The sequence below is a fragment of the Microchirus variegatus genome, assembly GCF_963457635.1.
Source record: "Microchirus variegatus genome assembly, chromosome: 22".
Taxonomy (NCBI): Eukaryota; Metazoa; Chordata; class Actinopteri; order Pleuronectiformes; family Soleidae; genus Microchirus; species Microchirus variegatus.
In genome coordinates this window covers 20,360,818-20,381,731 of record NC_139823.1, presented here as the reverse complement: position 1 = coordinate 20,381,731, position 20,914 = coordinate 20,360,818, and the positions used below count along the sequence as shown (strand labels likewise).

Sequence of the window (20,914 nt, the reverse complement as noted above, 5' to 3'; positions counted from 1 at the left end):
TCAAAATGTGGCCATTTTTGGAGAAAAAAAGATTTGGTCCAAAATTGGACAAAAATGACATACTATACTATGTCGTTTTTGATTCTGACAATTTTTTTGAAAAACTTTTTTTGGTCCAAAACTTGACAAAAACGTCACACTATACTATGCAGTAACTCATACTATACTATGTGTCTAAAATGTGACCATTTTTGGAGAAAAAAAATTTGGTCCAAAATTTGACAAAAACGACATACTATACTATGTCGTCCAAAATCTGACAATATTTTTTGAGAAACGTTTTTTTGGTCCATAACGTGACAAAAACGTCATACTATACTATGTAGTACGTCATACTATACTATATCTTCAAAATGTGACCATTTTTGGAGAAAAAAAATTTGGTCCAAAATTTGACAAAAACGACATACTATACTATGTCGTCCAAAATCTGACAATTTTTTTGAAAAACTTTTTTTGGTCCAAAACTTGACAAAAACGTCACACTATACTATGTAGTACGTCATACTATACTATGTCTTCAAAATGTGGCCATTTTTGGAGAAAAAAAGATTTGGTCCAAAATTTGACAAAAACGACATACTATGTCGTCCAAAATCTGAATTTTTTTTTGAGAAACGTTTTTTTGGTCCATAACGTGACAAAAACGTCATACTATACTTTGTAGTACGTCATACTATACTATATCTTCAAAATGTGACCATTTTTGGAGAAAAAAAATTTGGTCCAAAATTTGACAAAAACGACATACTATACTATGTCGTCCAAAATCTGACAATTTTTTTGAAAAACTTTTTTTGGTCCAAAACGTGACAAAAACGTCATACTATACTATGTAGTACGTCATACTATACTATGTCTTCAAAATGTGACCATTTTTGGAGAAAAAAAGATTGGGTCCAAAATTTGACAAAAACGACATACTATACTATGTCGTCCAAAATCTGACAATTTTTTTGAAAAACTTTTTTTGGTCCAAAACGTGACAAAAACGTCATACTATACTATGTAGTACGTCATACTATACTATGTTTTCAAAATGTGACCATTTTTGGAGAAAAAAAGATTTGGTCCAAAATTTGACAAAAAACGACATACTATACTATGTCGTCCAAAATCTGACAATTTTTTTGAAAAACGTTTTTTGGTCTAAAACGTGACAAAAACGTCAAACTATACTATGTAGTACGTCATACTATACTATGTCTTTAAAATGTGACCATTTTTGGAGAAAAAAAATTTGGTCCAAAATTTGACAAAAACGACATACTATACTATGTCGTCCAAAATCTGACAATTTTTTTGAAAAACGTTTTTTTGGTCCAAAACGTGACAAAAACGTCATATATACTATGTCGTCCAAAATCTGTAACATTTTTTGAATTCTTTTTTTTAGCCCAAAATGTGACTAAAACGTCATCCTATACTATGTCGTCGACCTCAGTGTCATACTACACTATTTCGTCCAAAATCTGACAACTTTTTTTGATAAATAACTTTTGATCTAAAATTTGACAAAAACGACATACTATACTATGTCGTCCAAAATTGAAGAAAAAAATTATTTTTCCCAAAATGTGACTAAAACGTCATACTATACTATGTCGTCGACCTCAATGTCATACTACACTATTTCGTCCAAAATCTGACCATTTTTTTGAAAAACGTTTTTTTGGTCCATAACGTGACAAAAACGTCATACTATACTATGTAGTACGTCATACTATACTATGTCTCCAAAATGTGGCCATTTTTGGAGAAAAAAAGATTTGGTCCAAAATTTGACAAAAACGACATACTATGTCGTCCAAAATCTGACAATTTTTTTGAAAAACGTTTTTTTGGTCCATAACGTGACAAAAACGTCATACTATACTATGTAGTACGTCATACTATACTATGTCTCCAATATGTGGCCATTTTTGGAGAAAAAACTTTTGATCCAAAATTTTACAAAAACGTCATACTATACTATGTCGTCCAAAATCTGTAACATTTTTTTAATTCTTTTTTTAGCCCAAAATGTGACTAAAACGTCATCCTATACTATGTCGTCGACCTCAGTGTCATACTACACTATTTCGTCCAAAATCTGACAACTTTTTTTGATAAATAACTTTTGATCTAAAATTTGACAAAAACGACATACTACACTATTTCGTCCAAAATCTGACCATTTTTTTGATAGAAAACTTTTGATTCAAAATTTGACAAAAACGACATACTATACTATGTCGTCCAAAATCGAAGAAAAAAAGAGTTTTTCCCAAAATGTGACTAAAACGACATACTATACTATGTCGTCCAAAATCGAAGAAAAAGAGTTTTTCCCAAAATGTGACTAAAACGTCATACTATACTATGTCGTCGACCTCAATGTCATACTACACTATTTCGTCCAAAATCTGGCCATTTTTTTGATAAAAAACTTTTGATCCAAAATTTGACAAAAACAACATACTACACTATTTCGTCCAAAATCTGACCATTTTTTTGATAGAAAACTTTTGATTCAAAATTTGACAAAAACGACATACTATACTATGTCGTCCAAAATCTAAGAAAAAAATTATTTTTCCCAAAATGTGACTAAAACACTATTTCGTCCAAAAGTCTGACCATTTTTTTGATAAAAAACTTTTGATCCAAAATTTGACAAAAACGACATACTATACTATGTCGTCCAAAATCGAAGAAAAAAATATTTTTTCCCAAAATGTGACTAAAACGTCATACTATACTATGTGGTCGACCTCAATGTCATACTACACTATTTCGTCCAAAATCTGACCATTTTTTTAATAAAAAACTTTTGATCCAAAATTTGACAAAAACGACATACTATACTATGTCGTCCAAAATCTGTAACATTTTTTGAATTCTTTTTTTTAGCCCAAAATGTGACTAAAACGTCATCCTATACTATGTCGTCGACCTCAGTGTCATACTACACTATTTCGTCCAAAATCTGACAACTTTTTTTGATAAATAACTTTTGATCTAAAATTTGACAAAAACGACATACTATACGATGTCGTCCAAAATCGAAGAAAAAAATTATTTTTCCCAAAATGTGACTAAAACGACATACTATACTATGTCGTCCAAAATCGAAGAAAAAAAGAGTTTTTCCCAAAATGTGACTAAAACGTCATACTATACTATGTCGTCGACCTCAATGTCATACTACACTATTTCGTCCAAAATCTGGCCATTTTTTTGATAAAAAACTTTTGATCCAAAATTTGACAAAAACAACATACTACACTATTTCGTCCAAAATCTGACCATTTTTTTGATAGAAAACTTTTGATTCAAAATTTGACAAAAACGACATACTATACTATGTCGTCCAAAATCTAAGAAAAAAATTATTTTTCCCAAAATGTGACTAAAACACTATTTCGTCCAAAAGTCTGACCATTTTTTTGATAAAAAACTTTTGATCCAAAATTTGACAAAAACGACATACTATACTATGTCGTCCAAAATCGAAGAAAAAAATATTTTTTCCCAAAATGTGACTAAAACGTCATACTATACTATGTGGTCGACCTCAATGTCATACTACACTATTTCGTCCAAAATCTGACCATTTTTTTAATAAAAAACTTTTGATCCAAAATTTGACAAAAACGACATACTATACTATGTCGTCCAAAATCTGTAACATTTTTTGAATTCTTTTTTTTAGCCCAAAATGTGACTAAAACGTCATCCTATACTATGTCGTCGACCTCAGTGTCATACTACACTATTTCGTCCAAAATCTGACAACTTTTTTTGATAAATAACTTTTGATCTAAAATTTGACAAAAACGACATACTATACTATGTCGTCCAAAATCTGTAACATTTTTTGAATTCTTTTTTTTAGCCCAAAATGTGACTAAAACGTCATCCTATACTATGTCGTCGACCTCAGTGTCATACTACACTATTTCGTCCAAAATCTGACCATTTTTTTTGATAAATAACTTTTGATCTAAAATTTGACAAAAACGACATACTATACCATGTCGTCCAAAATCGAAGAAAAAAATTATTTTTCCCAAAATGTGACTAAAACGTCATACTATACTATGTCGTCCAAAATCGAAGAAAAAAAGAGTTTTTCCCAAAATGTGACTAAAACGTCATACTATACTATGTCGTCCAAAATCGAAGAAAAAAAGAGTTTTTCCCAAAATGTGACTAAAACGTCATACTATACTATGTCGTCGACCTCAATGTCATACTACACTATTTCGTCCAAAATCTGACAACTTTTTTTGATAAAAAACTTTTGATCTAAAATTTGACAAAAACGTCATACTATACTGTCGTCCAAAATCGAAGAAAAAAAGTTTTGCCCAAAATGTGACCAATACGTCCTACTATACAATGTCGTCGACCTCAATGTCATACTACACTATTTCATCCAAAATCTGACCATTTTTTTATAAAAAACTTTTGATCAAAAATTTGACAAAAACGACATACTATACTATGTCGTCCAAAATCTGTAACATTTTTTGAATTCTTTTTTTTAGCCCAAAATGTGACTAAAACGTCATACTATACTATGTCGTCGACCTCAGTGTCATTCTACACTATTTCGTCTAAAATCTGACAATTTTTTTGATAAAAAACTTTTGATCCAAAATTTGACAAAAACGACATACTGTAAATCTGTTAATTTGTTTGGATTTATTTTTTAATTTTTTTTTGTCGTCCAGACTTTTTGTGCGTGTGGGTGTGTGTGTGTGTGCGTGTGTGCTGGTTGCTATGGAGACGCTGCACAGGCTGCTGTGGTTTCCACAGACGTCTTTGGAAAAGTGATGTCATCTGAGGACAAAATGTCCATTTCACAAAAACACATTTATGTTGGATGAACATGCTAATGTTAGCCTGACAGTTTCACAGTACCCCACTCTCAACTGTTGCTAACTAGCTAACTGGGGGGAAAAACACTTTACAGCCTTTTTTTTTTTTTTAAAGTGTGAAATTCTTTATTTAAAAAAATCAATATAGAAACAAACAAACAAACAAACAAACGTACATAAGCATTTCCTGTTTTTATTGACGTGTCTCGTAAACAGGAGGCGGGGCTACCACACCTGTCCTCCATGTTTTAGCCAGGATTAGCATGTTCGCTTCAACATTTACACAATGGATCATAACAATGAGGTCATGCTATGTCCTCACTGACTGCTACCTGTGGGGACATGTCCATCATGTCCATCATGTCCATCATGTCCATCATAAACACTTTGTTTTTTCAAATCTAAACTACAAATAAACAAGTAGCCACCAATACATTTAGCCTTAGCTCAAATATCGACCAAGGCAACAGATCAAAGAGGATCAGAGAGTGAACATCAAACGTAAACCTTCTCATTTACATATAAATACATTTGTGTTTATGAATTTCCTTTATTTTCTAACCCTTAATTTAAACATTGAAACACAAGAGGGCGATGACGAGAGCATCTGACGACAGTAACGAGTGAAGAGTGATAAATAACACGTGTTCTCGGGAGCCAGCTTCCCTTCAAAATAAAACATATGTGGCGTGAGTTTGCTGCCCCCTATCTGCAGACACAAACATCACAAATATTCCTTCTATAAAATCTACGAGGCGTGTTTACGTACTTCAAAGACAAAGTCCCTGACGACTATATTCTACATGTTTTTACAGCAAAGGCGGAGCCTGTTGTGACCTTTAACCCTGCGTCAGGCTCCGGTCCGGATTCTGTCTGACTCCGGTCCATTCACCACTTTCCAGGAATGGGCGTTCCACACTCGTACCAGGACACGTAGCTAACGTGGGAGTGGCCTCCCATCTGTCCGAAGTGGACGGGCTCTTGACGGACAGCTCTGTAGAAACCTGGAGGACAAACAACGTCTCTGTCACTGTTCATCCTCTAGAGGGCAGTGCTGAGAACCATCAACAAACATGGACCAGGTCTGGACTGAAGTGGACTGAGGTGGACTGAGGTACATACCAGGTCTGGACTCTAAGTGGACTGAGGTACGTACCAGGTCTCGTACCAGGTCTGGACTGAAGTGGACTGAGGTACGTACCAGGTCTCGTACCAGGTCTGGACTGAAGTGGACTGAGGTACGTACCAGGTCTGGTACCAGGTCTGGTACCAGGTCTGGACTGAAGTGGACTGAAGTGGACTGAGGTACGTACCAGGTCTGGTACCAGGTCTGGACTGAAGTGGACTGAAGTGGACTGAGGTACGTACCAGGTCTGGACGGCAGCTGGTCGGCTCTGAGTTGTCGTCCTGTTTTTCCCTCCAGGAAAGAATCCACAAACTGACAGTGATCTTCTCCAAACCCGGTCTGATCCCCGATGTTGTAGAATTTACCTGAACCAGAGACAGAGAGTGAGTGATGAGAAGCAGCTTCAGGAGGTCAGAGGTCAGAGGTCAGAGGTCAGAGGTCACACTCACCATTGAGAGAGTCACTCAGGTAAATCTTGTAGCGGAGTGAGTTGCACAGCTGGACTCCCACAAACTTCCGATACCAGGTCCTCTTCACGTACTGTTTACCGTGACAGTCTGAGTACGAGTCCGTCTTAAAGGGGAACTGCGTCCAGATGGCGTCTTTACCTGAGGAGACCAGAGCGTTACCATGGAGACGCCATGACAACGTGTTTGAAGGTGTTTGACTCAACTTACCTGAGACGTTCTCACTCACACGAGGGTCAGCTGAAACACAAGAGCATTTATGATCCACACGTTTGAGATGTTTGAGATGTTTGACCATGAGTTTGACTGTGTCTCGTACCTGACTCTGTGTTGAAGGACACCGGGTCACTCAGTGGACCTTCTCCCATCTCGTTCTTAGGCTTCACTTTGAACTCATAACTGTCACAAAACACACAGACAGACGTGAGGACAGACATGAGGACAGACGTGAGGAAAGACATGAGGACAGGTGAGGACAGACATGAGGACAGACATGATTTGTCCTCATGTCTGGTTTCTGTAGCACTTTGAGATAACTTTATGAAAAGTGCTTTACAAATAAAATTTATTATTATTATTATTATTATTATTATTATTACATGAGGACAGACGTGAGGACAGATGAGGACATACGTGAGGACAGACGTGAGGACAGACGTGAGGAAAGACATGAGGACAGGTGAGGACAGACATGAGGACAGACGTGAGGACAGACGTGAGGACAGATGAGGACAGACGTGAGGACAGACATGAGGACAGACGTGAGGACAGGTGAGGACAGACGTGAGGACAGACTAAACTCACCTGCTCTCAGGTTTCAGGTTCTCCACGGCCGTGTGCGTCTGATTGGTCGTCAGGACAGAAACCTGTTCGCCGTCAGGTCCTTTAGCCGTTGAGATGACCTCGTACTCTGAGGACAGAAGAGGATTCTGGGTATTTGACAGACTCTCAGCAGACCCTGAACACATCACAGTGTCTTACCAGTGGTGTGGTTGTCCGTCTTCTCCCAGTCCAGGATGATGAAGGACGGACATCCTTCCACCGTCACCACAGTGAGGTTTGAGGGCGGAGTCTTGGGCGGAGCCGTGAAGTTTGCGTCATTGCGTTCGTTCTCTGGAAAGAAGTTGAGTGAAGACGTGATGGAACACGGTTCGTCCGCTCGCTTCCCCGTTTGGTAAATGACGTGAGGAGCTGTGGGAGGGAAGGAAGGGGCGGAGTTAACCAACACCAACACCTCCATGATTGGTCGATTCTCTGAACGGTCACTTACCAACGTAGCGTTTTTTCCCCTGGGCGTCGAGGTCAGAGGTCGGCTGAGACTTGAAGAGTTCGGAGTCTTCCCACGTTTCGTGTCGAGCTGCTGAAGAAACGTCGTCGTTATTGTAGTCGTTACCACGGGGACGAGGGTTAGCATCGAGGACCAGGAGGTCAAAGGTCACACACCTGGCGTCGTCGCCATCATCGGCGCCGTCGTCGTGCTCGGCCGCCGCTCCGGATTGGTCGGTTTGACGGTGGACGGCAGGACGTTAGCTTTCAGGATCGCTAAGTTCGTCAGTTTGAGATGATTGACTTTGTCTGAGGAAACAAGACGCGTTCACGTGTTTCCATAGCAACAAAACAAAGACGTGTTTCCATAGCAACCCAAACAAAGACGTGTTTCCATAGCAACCCAAACAAAGACGTGTTTCCATAGCAACCAAACAAAGACGTGTTTCCATAGCAACCCAAACAAAGACGTGTTTCCATAGCAACCAAACAAAGACGTGTTTCCATAGCAACCAAACAAAGACGTGTTTCCATAGCAACCAAACAAAGACAGCTCACCTGCGTCTCCAGGTTTCCCCACCAGGTTTGGTCTCTTGTTGATGGAACTCACCGGAGATCCTGAAACACATGACATCACACCTCACTGTGTGTGTGTGTGTGTGTGTGTGTGTGTGTGTGTGTGTGTGTGTGTGTGTGTGTGTGTGTGTGTGTGTGTGTGTGTGTGTGTGTGTGTGTGTGTGAGTTTCTCGGAAAATCCACTTTCTCAGGAGGAAAATCACCAACAGTTCCTGTGTAATTTCATGAGCTTGGAGAACATTATTTTTCAGACTCGAGTCCTGAACCTGCAGCCAATTAGCCCCTCCCCCTCCTCTTCTTCCTCCTCCTCCTCCTCCTCCTCCTCCTCTCCCTCCCTCCTCCTCCTCCTCCCCTCCTCCTCCTCCTCCTCCTCCTCCTCCTCCTCCTTCCCTCCCTCCTCCTCCTCCTCCTCCTCCTCTCCAGAAGACGCCAACATTCCTGACGATCAGCGTTTTGATCGCTTTCCAAACTTAAATGAAATAAACGCAGAAAACATGAAAACATGAAAACAGACACATTCTTCTCAATCAGTGTCATGTAAACGCTGAGAAGATGCTGGAGGACATGAGGACATGAGGACATGAAGACACAGGGACACAAGGACATGAGGACATAAAGACATGAGGACACAGGGACACAAGGACACAAGGACACAAGGACATGAGGACATGAGGACATGAGGACATGAAGATATGAGGACACAGGGACACAAGGACATGAGGACACGAGGACATGAGGACACGAGGACATGAGGACACGAGGACATGAGGACACAAAGACATGAAGACATGAGGACATGAGGACACAAGGACACGAAGACACAAGGACACGAGGACATGAGGACACGAGGACATGAAGACACAAAGACATGAAGACATGAGGACATGAGGACACAAGGACACGAGGACATGAGGACACGAAGACACAAGGACACGAGGACATGAGGACACAAAGACATGAAGACATGAGGACACAAGGACACAAGGACACGAGGACACAAAGACATGAAGACATGAGGACATGAGGACACAAGGACACGAAGACACAAGGACATGAGGACACGAGGACACAAGGACATGAGGACACGAGGACATGAGGACACAAAGACATGAAGACATGAGGACATGAGGACACAAGGACACGAGGACATGAGGACACGAAGACACGAAGACACAAGGACACGAGGACATGAGGACACAAAGACATGAAGACATGAGGACACAAGGACACAAGGACACGAGGACACGAGGACACAAAGACATGAAGACATGAGGACATGAAGACACAGGGACACAAGGACATGAGGACACGAAGACACAAGGACACGAGGACATGAGGACACAAAGACATGAAGACATGAGGACATGAGGACACAAGGACACGAGGACATGAGGACACAAAGACATGAAGACATGAGGACATGAGGACACAAGGACACGAGGACATGAGGACACGAAGACACAAGGACACGAGGACATGAGGACACAAAGACATGAAGACATGAGGACACAAGGACACAAAGACATGAGGACATGAAGACACAGGGACACAAGGACATGAGGACACGAAGACACAAGGACACGAGGACATGAGGACACAAAGACATGAAGACATGAGGACATGAGGACACAAGGACACAAGGACACGAGGACATGAGGACATGAGGACATGAGGACGCACTCAAACCTCTATTGTTCTCCAACGTAAATAAACATGAAATAAACACAGGTTTGATTTTCACTCAAACAACACAGAGGAAACCAGAGGCTCTGAGCGCTGAAGACCACGTCCAGACCACGTCCACAACAAATCCATTTGTTTCACTCTGTAACGTACAAAGTTCCAGAAGCTGCATGATCTATACACATCTGTGGAATGTGGAACTAGTGATCCACTTTAGTCCACTTTAGTCCACTTTAGTCCACTTTAACACCTACAGCATTTGGTGCACACCAAACGTGTTCGGTCCCTTGGTTCGGTTCGTTTGCGTAGGTGTGAATAAAATATGAGACCTGAGACCTGAGACCTGCCTGAAGGGCTTCATCTGGCCTACTTTGGTACAGTTCCTCTGGTGTGAAAGCAACCAAGCCAAATTGGACTAAACAGTATTGTTTAACCTCTTCTTCACGGTTGCCCCCGGGATCGGGGGCAACCGTGAAGAAGAGCGTACATCGCACACATTGAAAAGTGGCACCGGAGCGTCAGCGTGATTATGTAAACCAAAAAAAGACGTGTCGGCTGGACAGCGGAGAATCTACAGATTCTAACGGTACCATTTTTATCACTCTATGACCAAGATTCACGGATTCAGCCCCAAAATAAGAGCAAAACAACAACTGACTTTCAAGAAATACAACCATAAATATTGTCTTAACTTTGCTGTTTATCAAAACAAATTATTTCCACCGGAACAAAACCGCTTCTAATGAAGAACTACACTTCCCAGCATGCTTTGGGGACAAATCCCGGTCTGATTGATCATTACAGAGCGACATTAGATCGTTCTGATTAGAGAAGGGCGAATGTCCGCCCAAATGCGTCATATGCATTTATGTCCTTTTGACTCTCTAATGAAGTGATCGACTTGCATTTGGAGGGCGGGGTCTGATTCTACAGGTTTAGACGTTTAAAACGAGCTGTCAATCACCCTAATTGACCAAGGTAAGCCAGAGCTGTGGCGCTGAGTAACTGAAGACGCTGCAGAGTCACAGAGTTGTTATCACGCACAGGGAGCATCCATTTAAGGCGAGTTATTATACTTTTTTTTTTTTTTTTTTTCAAAACAAGTTCTTTTTAGATCAATATTGACATATAAATACAATTAAATTGTTTTTTAATAATTTGGTACCTAAGAAATCTAAAATGGCACAGATGGTGCCAAGCTGTGCCAAAAGTGAGAACACCTAGACATCTCTTTACTAAAACCTCTGTAATTTCACTCTGCTTCACTTCAGTAGCATCAGACTTTTCACAGCTCATGTCCACATGTTGTTACATGACCTCCATGTATTTTTAAGCTCCTACTGCATATTTTAAAGGTGATATTTGCTTTAAAATGCAATATTTTTTTTAGGCGAGAGAAACAAATCCTTCAGTTATGCTGTGTTCCATGTACATTTACTCTGACACAGTGGCATCTACAGTGAAACTTACACCTGGTGGAATCTCACAAGTTTTATCTTTATTTTGATACCAAGATAATCCACATAGAGCTTGTTACTGCATAGGTTTACTCTATTTAGTTTGGGCATGTCATTTTCGAGCAGGGACTCCAAAAAGAATGTCAGTGAAGAAGAGGTTAATGCATTCTGGGTATGAGATGAGATACAGGGTTACCCCTGGTTAACCCTGGTTACCCCGGTTACTCCTAGTTACCCCTGGTTACCCCGGTTACCCCTGGTTACCCTGGTTACCCCTGGTTACCCCTGGTTACCCCTGGTTTTCCACTGGGCTCGTCAGGGTCAGGGTCCCTAACCCTGGAGAAAGAGACGAGACAATTGTCTTCCTTTAGAGGACAAAGACAGTCAAAGACAGATGCAGACTCTGCTCACCAGCGCCACCACATGGACACACAGTGACATCACTTGTGAGTCAAATAATCAAAGTGATTATTTGAAGAAGCTGGAGGACAAACGTGGACGAGGACAAGGAGACGCAGAGACGGACAGACGGAGGACATGAACGTTTGTTTACCCAGACGATGTCTCTGCCATAAGAGTGGTTTAGGAGGGGAGGCCCCCCGGTGGAGCTGTCCATGTACTGCAGGGATAAAGGTCAGTGTTACAAACTCTGTCTGTGGTCCATGAACGCAGCACAGGAACAACCTGATCTCACAATGTCAGATTAGAGATTTAATCTGGATTATTCTGCGTCACTGACTGGTTGTTTACATGTGCACATGTGTGTGTGCTGCGTTCATCAACATAAACAAACAGGAAGAGGACGTTTACCCCCGAGCGTCCCCGAGTGTCTGAAGACGTTAGAGACCGGAAAGACGGGGTTTCCTGATCCAGGTCTGGACGATCTGGGACCTGGTCTGAGGTTTCTGTTCTGACCTGAAGGACCAAACACAAGTGAAGGAGGGGATGTGACGTCATGTGCTTATGATGCAGCAGCAGTGGGGCGGAGCCGTGATGGGGCGGAGCCGTGATGGGGCGGAGCCATGATGTTAGTCTAAAGAACCATTTATATTACGTTCTCATCCACTTAACGTAACAGACATGAAGTCCATCAGTGTCTCACACACACACACTACTGTCATAATAAATGTCTCCAAATGTGTCTACGAGTCTTTACGAGTCTTTACCTACGAGTCTTTATGAGTCTTTACCTACGAGTCTTTATGAGTCTTTACCTACGAGTCTTTACCTACGAGTCTTTACCTACGAGTCTTTATGAGTCTTTACCTACGAGTCTTTACCTACGAGTCTTTACGAGTCTTTACCTACGAGCCTTTACGAGTCTTTACCTACGAGTCTTTACCTACGAGTCTTTACAAGTCTTTACCTACGAGTCTTTACCTACGAGCCTTCACGAGTCTTTACCTACGAGTTTTTACCTACAAGCCTTTACGAGTCTTTACCTACGAGTCTTTACCTACGAGTCTTTACCTACGAGCCTTTATGAGTCTTTACCTACGAGTCTTTACCTACGAGTCTTTACGAGTCTTTACCTACAAGTCTTTACCTACGAGTCTTTATGAGTCTTTACCTACGAGTCTTTACCTACAAGCCTTTACGAGTCTTTACCTACGAGTCTTTGAGTCTCTACCTACGAGTCTTTACCTACGAGAAGATGAAGATGAAGACATTCCTGTGGACAAAACAGCTCAAACAAAACGAAACAAAGATGGAGGCAGATGAACAGCTGAGATGGGAAAAGCAAAAGCGCAGGAAGCATGAGGTCATGAGGTCATGAGGTCATGAGGTCAGGAGGTCATGAGGTCAGGAGGTGAGGAGGTCATGAGGTCAGGAGGTGAGGAGGTCAGGAGGTCATGAGGTCAGGAGGTCATGAGGTCAGGAGGTCATGAGTTCATGAGGTCAGGAGGTCATGAGGTCATGAGGTCAGGAGGTCATGAGATCAGGAGGTCAGGAGGTCAGGAGGTCATGAGGTCAGGAGGTCAGGAGGTCATGAGGTCATGAGGTCAGAAGGTCATCTTTACCCCAGCTGTCAGTCAGAGCTGTTCTCAGTAGCAGGAGTTGAGACTTTCCAAAGGCTGTAAAGAAGAAAGGAGACACAAAGTGACCACACGAGGCAGCAGAGGATCAGCAGCTCAATTTGACTTTGGTGTGGGAGAGTGAGTGGTTTACAAACTTCAGGTTCAAATGATATTACCATTTTAATGACCAGGAGAAGTTTACAGTCATGCATGGACACTGTCCAAGTGCATCAGGGCAAATGGATCATTTCATGATTTTCAAAAATTCATTAAAAATATTCCTTAAGAGGTTTGCAAATATTTTCAACAGATCCTTGTTCAGGGCGATGCCGACTATTATGATGGTAAATTTCAAGTAATTCCGAGATACTTTTTGTTTTTTTGAAGAAACTCAGCTCACTGTCAAAGTGCATCAGGGCAAATGAATATTTTCATGATTTTCAAAAATTCATTAAAAATATTCCTTAAGAGCTTTGCAAATATTTTCAACAGATCCTTGTTCAGGGCGATGCCGACTATTATGATGGTGAATTTCAAGTCATTCCGAGATACTTTTTGTTTTCGAGAAGAAACTCAGCTCACTGTCAAAGTGTATCAGGGCAAATGAATATTTTCATGATTTTCAAAAATTCATTAAAAATATTCGTTAAGAGCTATGCAAATATTTTTAACAGATCCTTGTTCAGGGCGATGCCGACTATTATGATGGTGAATTTCAAGTAATTCCGAGATACTTTTTGTTTTTTTGAAGAAACTCAGCTCACTGTCAAAGTGCATCAGGGCAAATGAATATTTTCATGATTTTCAAAAATTTATTAAAAATATTCCTTAAGAGCTTTGCAAATATTTTCAACAGATCCTTGTTCAGGGCGATGCCGACTATTATGATGGTGAATTTCAAGTAATTCCGAGATACTTTTACATTTTGAGAAGAAACTCAGCTCACTGTCAAAGTGCATCAGGGCAAATGAATATTTTCATGATTTTCAAAAATTCATTAAAAATATTCCTTAAGAGCTTTGCAAATATTTTCAACAGATCCTTGTTCAGGGCGATGCCGACTATTATGATGGTGAATTTCAAGTAATTCCGAGATACTTTTTGTTTTCGAGAAGAAACTCAGCTAACTGTCAAAGTGTATCAGGGCAAATGAATATTTTCATGATTTTCAAAAATTCATTAAAAATATTCCTTAAGAGCTTTGCAAATATTTTCAACAGATCCTTGTTCAGGGCGATGCCGACTATTATGATGGTGAATTTCAAGTCATTCCGAGATACTTTTTGTTTTCGAGAAGAAACTCAGCTCACTGTCAAAGTGCATCAGGGCAAATGAATCATTTCATGATTTTCAAAAATTTGTTAAAAATATTCCTTAAGAGCTTTGCAAATATTTTTAACAGATCCTTGTTCAGGGCGATGCCGACTATTATGATGGTGAATTTCAAGTAATTCCGAGATACTTTTTGTTTTCGAGAAGAAACTCAGCTCAGTGTCAAAGTGCATCAGGGCAAATGAATATTTTCATGATATTTAAAAATTCATTAAAAATATTCCTTAAGAGCTTTGCAAATATTTTTAACAGATCCTTGTTCAGGGCTATGCCGACTATTATGATGGTGAATTTCAAGTAATTCCGAGATACTTTTTGTTTTCGAGAAGAAACTCAGCTCACTGTCAAAGTGCATCAGGGCAAATGAATATTTTCATGATTTTTAAAAATTCATTAAAAATATTCCTTAAGAGCTTTGCAAATATTTTTAACAGATCCTTGTTCAGGGCGATGCCGACTATTATGATGGTGAATTTCAAGTCATTCCGAGATACTTTTTGTTTTTTTGAAGAAACTCAGCTCACTGTCAAAGTGCATCAGGGCAAATGAATATTTTCATGATTTTCAAAAATTCATTAAAAATATTCCTTAAGAGCTTTGCAAATATTTTCAACAGATCCTTGTTCAGGGCGATGCCGACTATTATGATGGTGAATTTCAAGTCATTCCGAGATACTTTTTGTTTTCGAGAAGAAACTCAGCTCACTGTCAAAGTGCATCAGGGCAAATGAATATTTTCATGATTTTCAAAAATTCATTAAAAATATTCCTTAAGAGCTTTGCAAATATTTTTAACAGATCCTTGTTCAGGGCGATGCCGACTATTATGATGGTGAATTTCAAGTCATTCCGAGATACTTTTTGTTTTTTTGAAGAAACTCAGCTCACTGTCAAAGTGCATCAGGGCAAATGAATATTTTCATGATTTTCAAAAATTCATTAAAAATATTCCTTAAGAGCTTTGCAAATATTTTCAACAGATCCTTGTTCAGGGCGATGCCGACTATTATGATGGTGAATTTCAAGTCATTCCGAGATACTTTTTGTTTTCGAGAAGAAACTCAGCTCACTGTCAAAGTGCATCAGGGCAAATGAATATTTTCATGATTTTCAAAAATTCATTAAAAATATTCCTTAAGAGCTTTGCAAATATTTTCAACTGATCCTTGTTCAGGGCGATGCCGACTATTATGATGGTGAATTTCAAGTCATTCCGAGATACTTTTTGTTTTTTTGAAGAAACTCAGCTCACTGTCAAAGTGCATCAGGGCAAATGAATATTTTCATGATTTTCAAAAATTTATTAAAAATATTCCTTAAGAGCTTTGCAAATATTTTTAACAGATCCTTGTTCAGGGCGATGCCGACTTTTATGATGGTGAATTTCAAGTAATTCCGAGATACTTTTTGTTTTCGAGAAGAAACTCAGCTCACTGTCAAAGTGCATCAGGGCAAATGAATATTTTCATGATTTTTAAAAATTCATTAAAAATATTCCTTAAGAGCTTTGCAAATATTTTTAACAGATCCTTGTTCAGGGCGATGCCGACTATTATGATGGTGAATTTCAAGTCATTCCGAGATACTTTTTGTTTTCGAGAAGAAACTCAGCTCACTGTCAAAGTGTATCAGGGCAAATGAATATTTTCATGATTTTCAAAAATTCATTAAAAATATTCCTTAAGAGCTTTGCAATGATTTTCAACAGATCCTTGTTCAGGGCGATGCCGACTATTATGATGGTGAATTTCAAGTCATTCCGAGATACTTTTTGTTTTCGAGAAGAAACTCAGCTCACTGTCAAAGTGCTTCAGGGCAAATTAATATTTTCATGATTTTTAAAAATTCATTAAAAATATTCCTTAAGAGCTTTGCAAATATTTTTAACAGATCCTTGTTCAGGGCGATGCCGACTATTATGATGGTGAATTTCAAGTCATTCCGAGATACTTTTTGTTTTTTTGAAGAAACTCAGCTCACTGTCAAAGTGCATCAGGGCAAATGAATATTTTCATGATTTTCAAAAATTCATTAAAAATATTCCTTAAGAGCTTTGCAAATATTTTTAACAGATCCTTGTTCAGGGCGATGCCGACTATTATGATGGTGAATTTCAAGTCATTCCGAGATACTTTTTGTTTTCGAGAAGAAACTCAGCTCACTGTCAAAGTGTATCAGGGCAAATGAATATTTTCATGATTTTCAAAAATTCATTAAAAATATTCCTTAAGAGCTTTGCAAATATTTTCAACAGATCCTTGTTCAGGGCGATGCCGACTATTATGATGGTGAATTTCAAGTCATTCCGAGATACTTTTTGTTTTTTTGAAGAAAGTCAGCTCACTGTCAAAGTGCATCAGGGCAAATGAATATTTTCATGATTTTCAAAAATTCATTAAAAATATTCCTTAAGAGCTTTGCAAATATTTTCAACAGATCCTTGTTCAGGGCGATGCCGACTATTATGATGGTGAATTTCAAGTCATTCCGAGATACTTTTTGTTTTTTTGAAGAAACTCAGCTCACTGTCAAAGTGCATCAGGGCAAATGAATATTTTCATGATTTTCAAAAATTTATTAAAAATATTCCTTAAGAGCTTTGCAAATATTTTTAACAGATCCTTGTTCAGGGCGATGCCGACTATTATGATGGTGAATTTCAAGTAATTCCGAGATACTTTTTTTTTTTTTGAAGAAACTCAGCTCAGTGTCAAAGTGCATCAGGGCAAATGAATATTTTCATGATATTTAAAAATTCATTAAAAATATTCCTTAAGAGCTTTGCAAATATTTTTAACAGATCCTTGTTCAGGGCGATGCCGACTATTATGATGGTGAATTTCAAGTAATTCCGAGATACTTTTTGTTTTCGAGAAGAAACTCAGCTCACTGTCAAAGTGCATCAGGGCAAATTAATATTTTCATGATTTTCAAAAATTCATTGAAAATATTCCTTAAGAGCTTTGCAAATATTTTCAACAGATCCTTGTTCAGGGCGATGCCGACTATTATGATGGTGAATTTCAAGTCATTCCGAGATACTTTTTGTTTTTTTGAAGAAACTCAGCTCACTGTCAAAGTGCATCAGGGCAAATTAATATTTTCATGATTTTCAAAAATTCATTAAAAATATTCCTTAAGAGCTTTGCAAATATTTTCAACAGATCCTTGTTCAGGGCGATGCCGACTATTATGATGGTGAATTTCAAGTGATTCCGAGATACTTTTTGTTTTCGAGAAGAAACTCAGCTCACTGTCAAAGTGCATCAGGGCAAATGAATATTTTCATGATTTTCAAAAATGTATTAAAAATATTCCTTAAGAGCTTTGCAAATATTTTTAACAGATCCTTGTTCAGGGCGATGCCGACTATTATGATGGTGAATTTCAAGTCATTCCGAGATACTTTTTGTTTTCGAGAAGAAACTCAGCTCACTGTCAAAGTGCATCAGGGCAAATGAATATTTTCATGATTTTTAAAAATTCATTAAAAATATTCCTTAAGAGCTTTGCAAATATTTTTAACAGATCCTTGTTCAGGGCGATGCCGACTATTATGATGGTGAATTTCAAGTAATTCCGAGATACTTTTTGTTTTCGAGAAGAAACTCAGCTCACTGTCAAAGTGCATCAGGGCAAATGAATATTTTCATGATTTTCAAAAATTCATTAAAAATATTCCTTAAGAGCTTTGCAAATATTTTTAACAGATCCTTGTTCAGGGCGATGCCGACTATTATGATGGTGAATTTCAAGTCATTCCGAGATACTTTTTGTTTTCGAGAAGAAACTCAGCTCACTGTCAAAGTGCATCAGGGCAAATGAATATTTTCATGATTTTTAAAAATTCATTAAAAATATTCCTTAAGAGCTTTGCAAATATTTTTAACAGATCCTTGTTCAGGGCGATGCCGACTATTATGATGGTGAATTTCAAGTAATTCCGAGATACTTTTTGTTTTTTTGAAGAAACTCAGCTCACTGTCAAAGTGCATCAGGGCAAATGAATATTTTCATGATTTTTAAAAATTCATTAAAAATATTCCTTAAGAGCTTTGCAAATATTTTTAACAGATCCTTGTTCAGGGCGATGCCGACTATTATGATGGTGAATTTCAAGTCATTCCGAGATACTTTTTGTTTTCGAGAAGAAACTCAGCTCACTGTCAAAGTGCATCAGGGCAAATGAATATTTTCATGATTTTTAAAAATTCATTAAAAATATTCCTTAAGAGCTTTGCAAATATTTTTAACAGATCCTTGTTCAGGGCGATGCCGACTATTATGATGGTGAATTTCAAGTCATTCCGAGATACTTTTTGTTTTTTTTGAAGAAACTCAGCTCACTGTCAAAGTGCATCAGGGCAAATGAATATTTTCATGATTTTCAAAAATTCATTAAAAATATTCCTTAAGAGCTTTGCAAATATTTTCAACTGATCCTTGTTCAGGGCGATGCCGACTATTATGATGGTGAATTTCAAGTAATTCCGAGATACTTTTTGTTTTTTTGAAGAAACTCAGCTCACTGTCAAAGTGCATCAGAGCAAATGAATATTTTCATAATTTTCAAAAATTCATTAAAAATATTCCTTCCGAGATACTTTTTGTTTCTAAAGCTCCCATAGAACAGAAGTTCCAATTAACGCTGTTTTTTAGTGTGTATCTGTGTCATTACCTTGTTTATGAAGCCCTGAAGGTTCTAAACAAACAGTTCAGTCACTGTTGAGAACGCTGTGTTTTATTGTAATCTCAGGCTCAGTGAGATCTCTGAAAAAACCTGGTCCAGTTACGTAAACAGAGATTCTCCTGAACAGCAGATCCTCCTGCGTTGTGGAGGTGTTTCACAGCGTCAGAAAAGAGGATTTTTATCGGCTCGTTTACAGAAACTCTGAGGTTTTTGAGCATAAAAACAAGTTAAGTTGTGTGTGTGTGTGTGTGTGTGTGTGTGTGTGTGTGTGTGTGTGTGTGTGTGTGTGTGTGTGTGTGTGTGTGTGTGTGTGGACGTTGTTATTTACCCTCAGGATTGTGTCTCTCTGCCTCGTTAGTGGGCGTGGTTTGTTCCTGTGAGACAGCGTCACTGTGGACAGGTGAGTTAGTGAGGGAGGACGAGGACGAGGACGAGGACGAGGACGAGGACGAGGACGAGTACGAGGACGTCTGTAGTCGGGGGAGGACAGACGGACGAGGATCCTGCAGACGCTTGGTGTTGTTTTGAAGAGAGTTTCCTTTGTCTGGAGCAGAGGAGGACAGAGGTACAGTCGTCATGGGAACCAGGGTGTCCTTCAAAGATGGACATGTCCATCAGAGTGGACATGTCCATCTTTGAAGGACAGAAAAACTTTGGACTCAGTTTGGACTCAGGTCAATATTTATTGTTACAACATCTCGTACCTCACAGAAGTACAGACAAGTCCAGGAGACAAAGACAGGACAGTGAGGACAGAGAGGACAGTGAGGACAGAGAGGATAATCACAGCTGACCCGCCCCCCAGACTCCGCCCCCAGACCCCGCCCCCAGACCCCGCCCCCTCAGCTGAAGCAGAAAAAAAGTGGTAGAAATAAAACCTGGTCCATTTTTTACCAAGAGACGAGTGAAGACGTTTAGGCTCAGTGAGACGAGGTAACGTGTCCTGACCATGAGGGGGCGCTGTGGGGAGAAGACCATGAGATTATGACTGTGTGTGTGTGTGTGTGTGTGTTACTGTGACAACACAGAGAAGAGGAGAAGAGAAGATCTCACCTGGACGAGGAGGGAAGAGAGCGTGAGATCCAGGAGGCTTCTGCAAAAGAGACGTTCAGAGACGATCAGAGACGTTCAGAGACGTTCAGAAGACGTTCAGACGATCAGAAGACGTTCAGAGACGTTCAGAGACGTTCAGAAGACGTTCAGAGACGTTCAGAGACGTTCAGAAGACATTCAGAGACGTTCAGACGATCAGAAGACGTTCAGAGACGTTCAGAGACGTTCAGAAGACGTTCAGAGACGTTCAGAAGACGTTCAGAGACGTTCAGACGATCAGAAGACGTTCAGAGACGTTCAGAGACGTTCAGAAGACATTCAGAGACGTTCAGACGATCAGAAGACGTTCAGAGACGATCAGAGACGTTCAGAGACGTTCAG

The 20,914-nt window shown here is 39.3% G+C and overlaps 1 protein-coding gene across 3 annotated transcripts in view; it reads right to left on the bottom strand.

The window, feature by feature from the left end:
• Positions 1–4,994: 4,994 nt before the first annotated feature.
• LOC310943029 (target of Nesh-SH3-like) overlaps positions 4,995–20,914 on the bottom strand; it is an 18,933-nt gene continuing 3,013 nt past the window's right edge. The window contains exons 4-19 of one of the 3 annotated variants that reach the window (XM_083908517.1): positions 20,534–20,573; positions 20,375–20,440; positions 19,809–20,024; positions 13,462–13,515; positions 12,251–12,355; positions 11,994–12,059; positions 8,283–8,342; positions 7,902–8,033; positions 7,729–7,818; positions 7,440–7,649; positions 7,263–7,368; positions 6,778–6,857; positions 6,669–6,698; positions 6,441–6,599; positions 6,234–6,356; positions 4,995–5,869 (exon numbers count right to left, since the gene is read on the bottom strand). In XM_083908517.1, the coding sequence (XP_083764643.1) occupies positions 5,754–5,869; positions 6,234–6,356; positions 6,441–6,599; positions 6,669–6,698; positions 6,778–6,857; positions 7,263–7,368; positions 7,440–7,649; positions 7,729–7,818; positions 7,902–8,033; positions 8,283–8,342; positions 11,994–12,059; positions 12,251–12,355; positions 13,462–13,515; positions 19,809–20,024; positions 20,375–20,440; positions 20,534–20,573 (1,653 nt within the window). In that variant the 3' untranslated portion in view covers positions 4,995–5,753. The remainder of the gene's footprint in view (positions 5,870–6,233; positions 6,357–6,440; positions 6,600–6,668; positions 6,699–6,777; positions 6,858–7,262; positions 7,369–7,439; positions 7,650–7,728; positions 7,819–7,901; positions 8,034–8,282; positions 8,343–11,993; positions 12,060–12,250; positions 12,356–13,461; positions 13,516–19,808; positions 20,025–20,374; positions 20,441–20,533; positions 20,574–20,914) is intronic. The other 2 variants (XM_083908518.1, XM_083908519.1) reach the window with 2 other exon arrangements.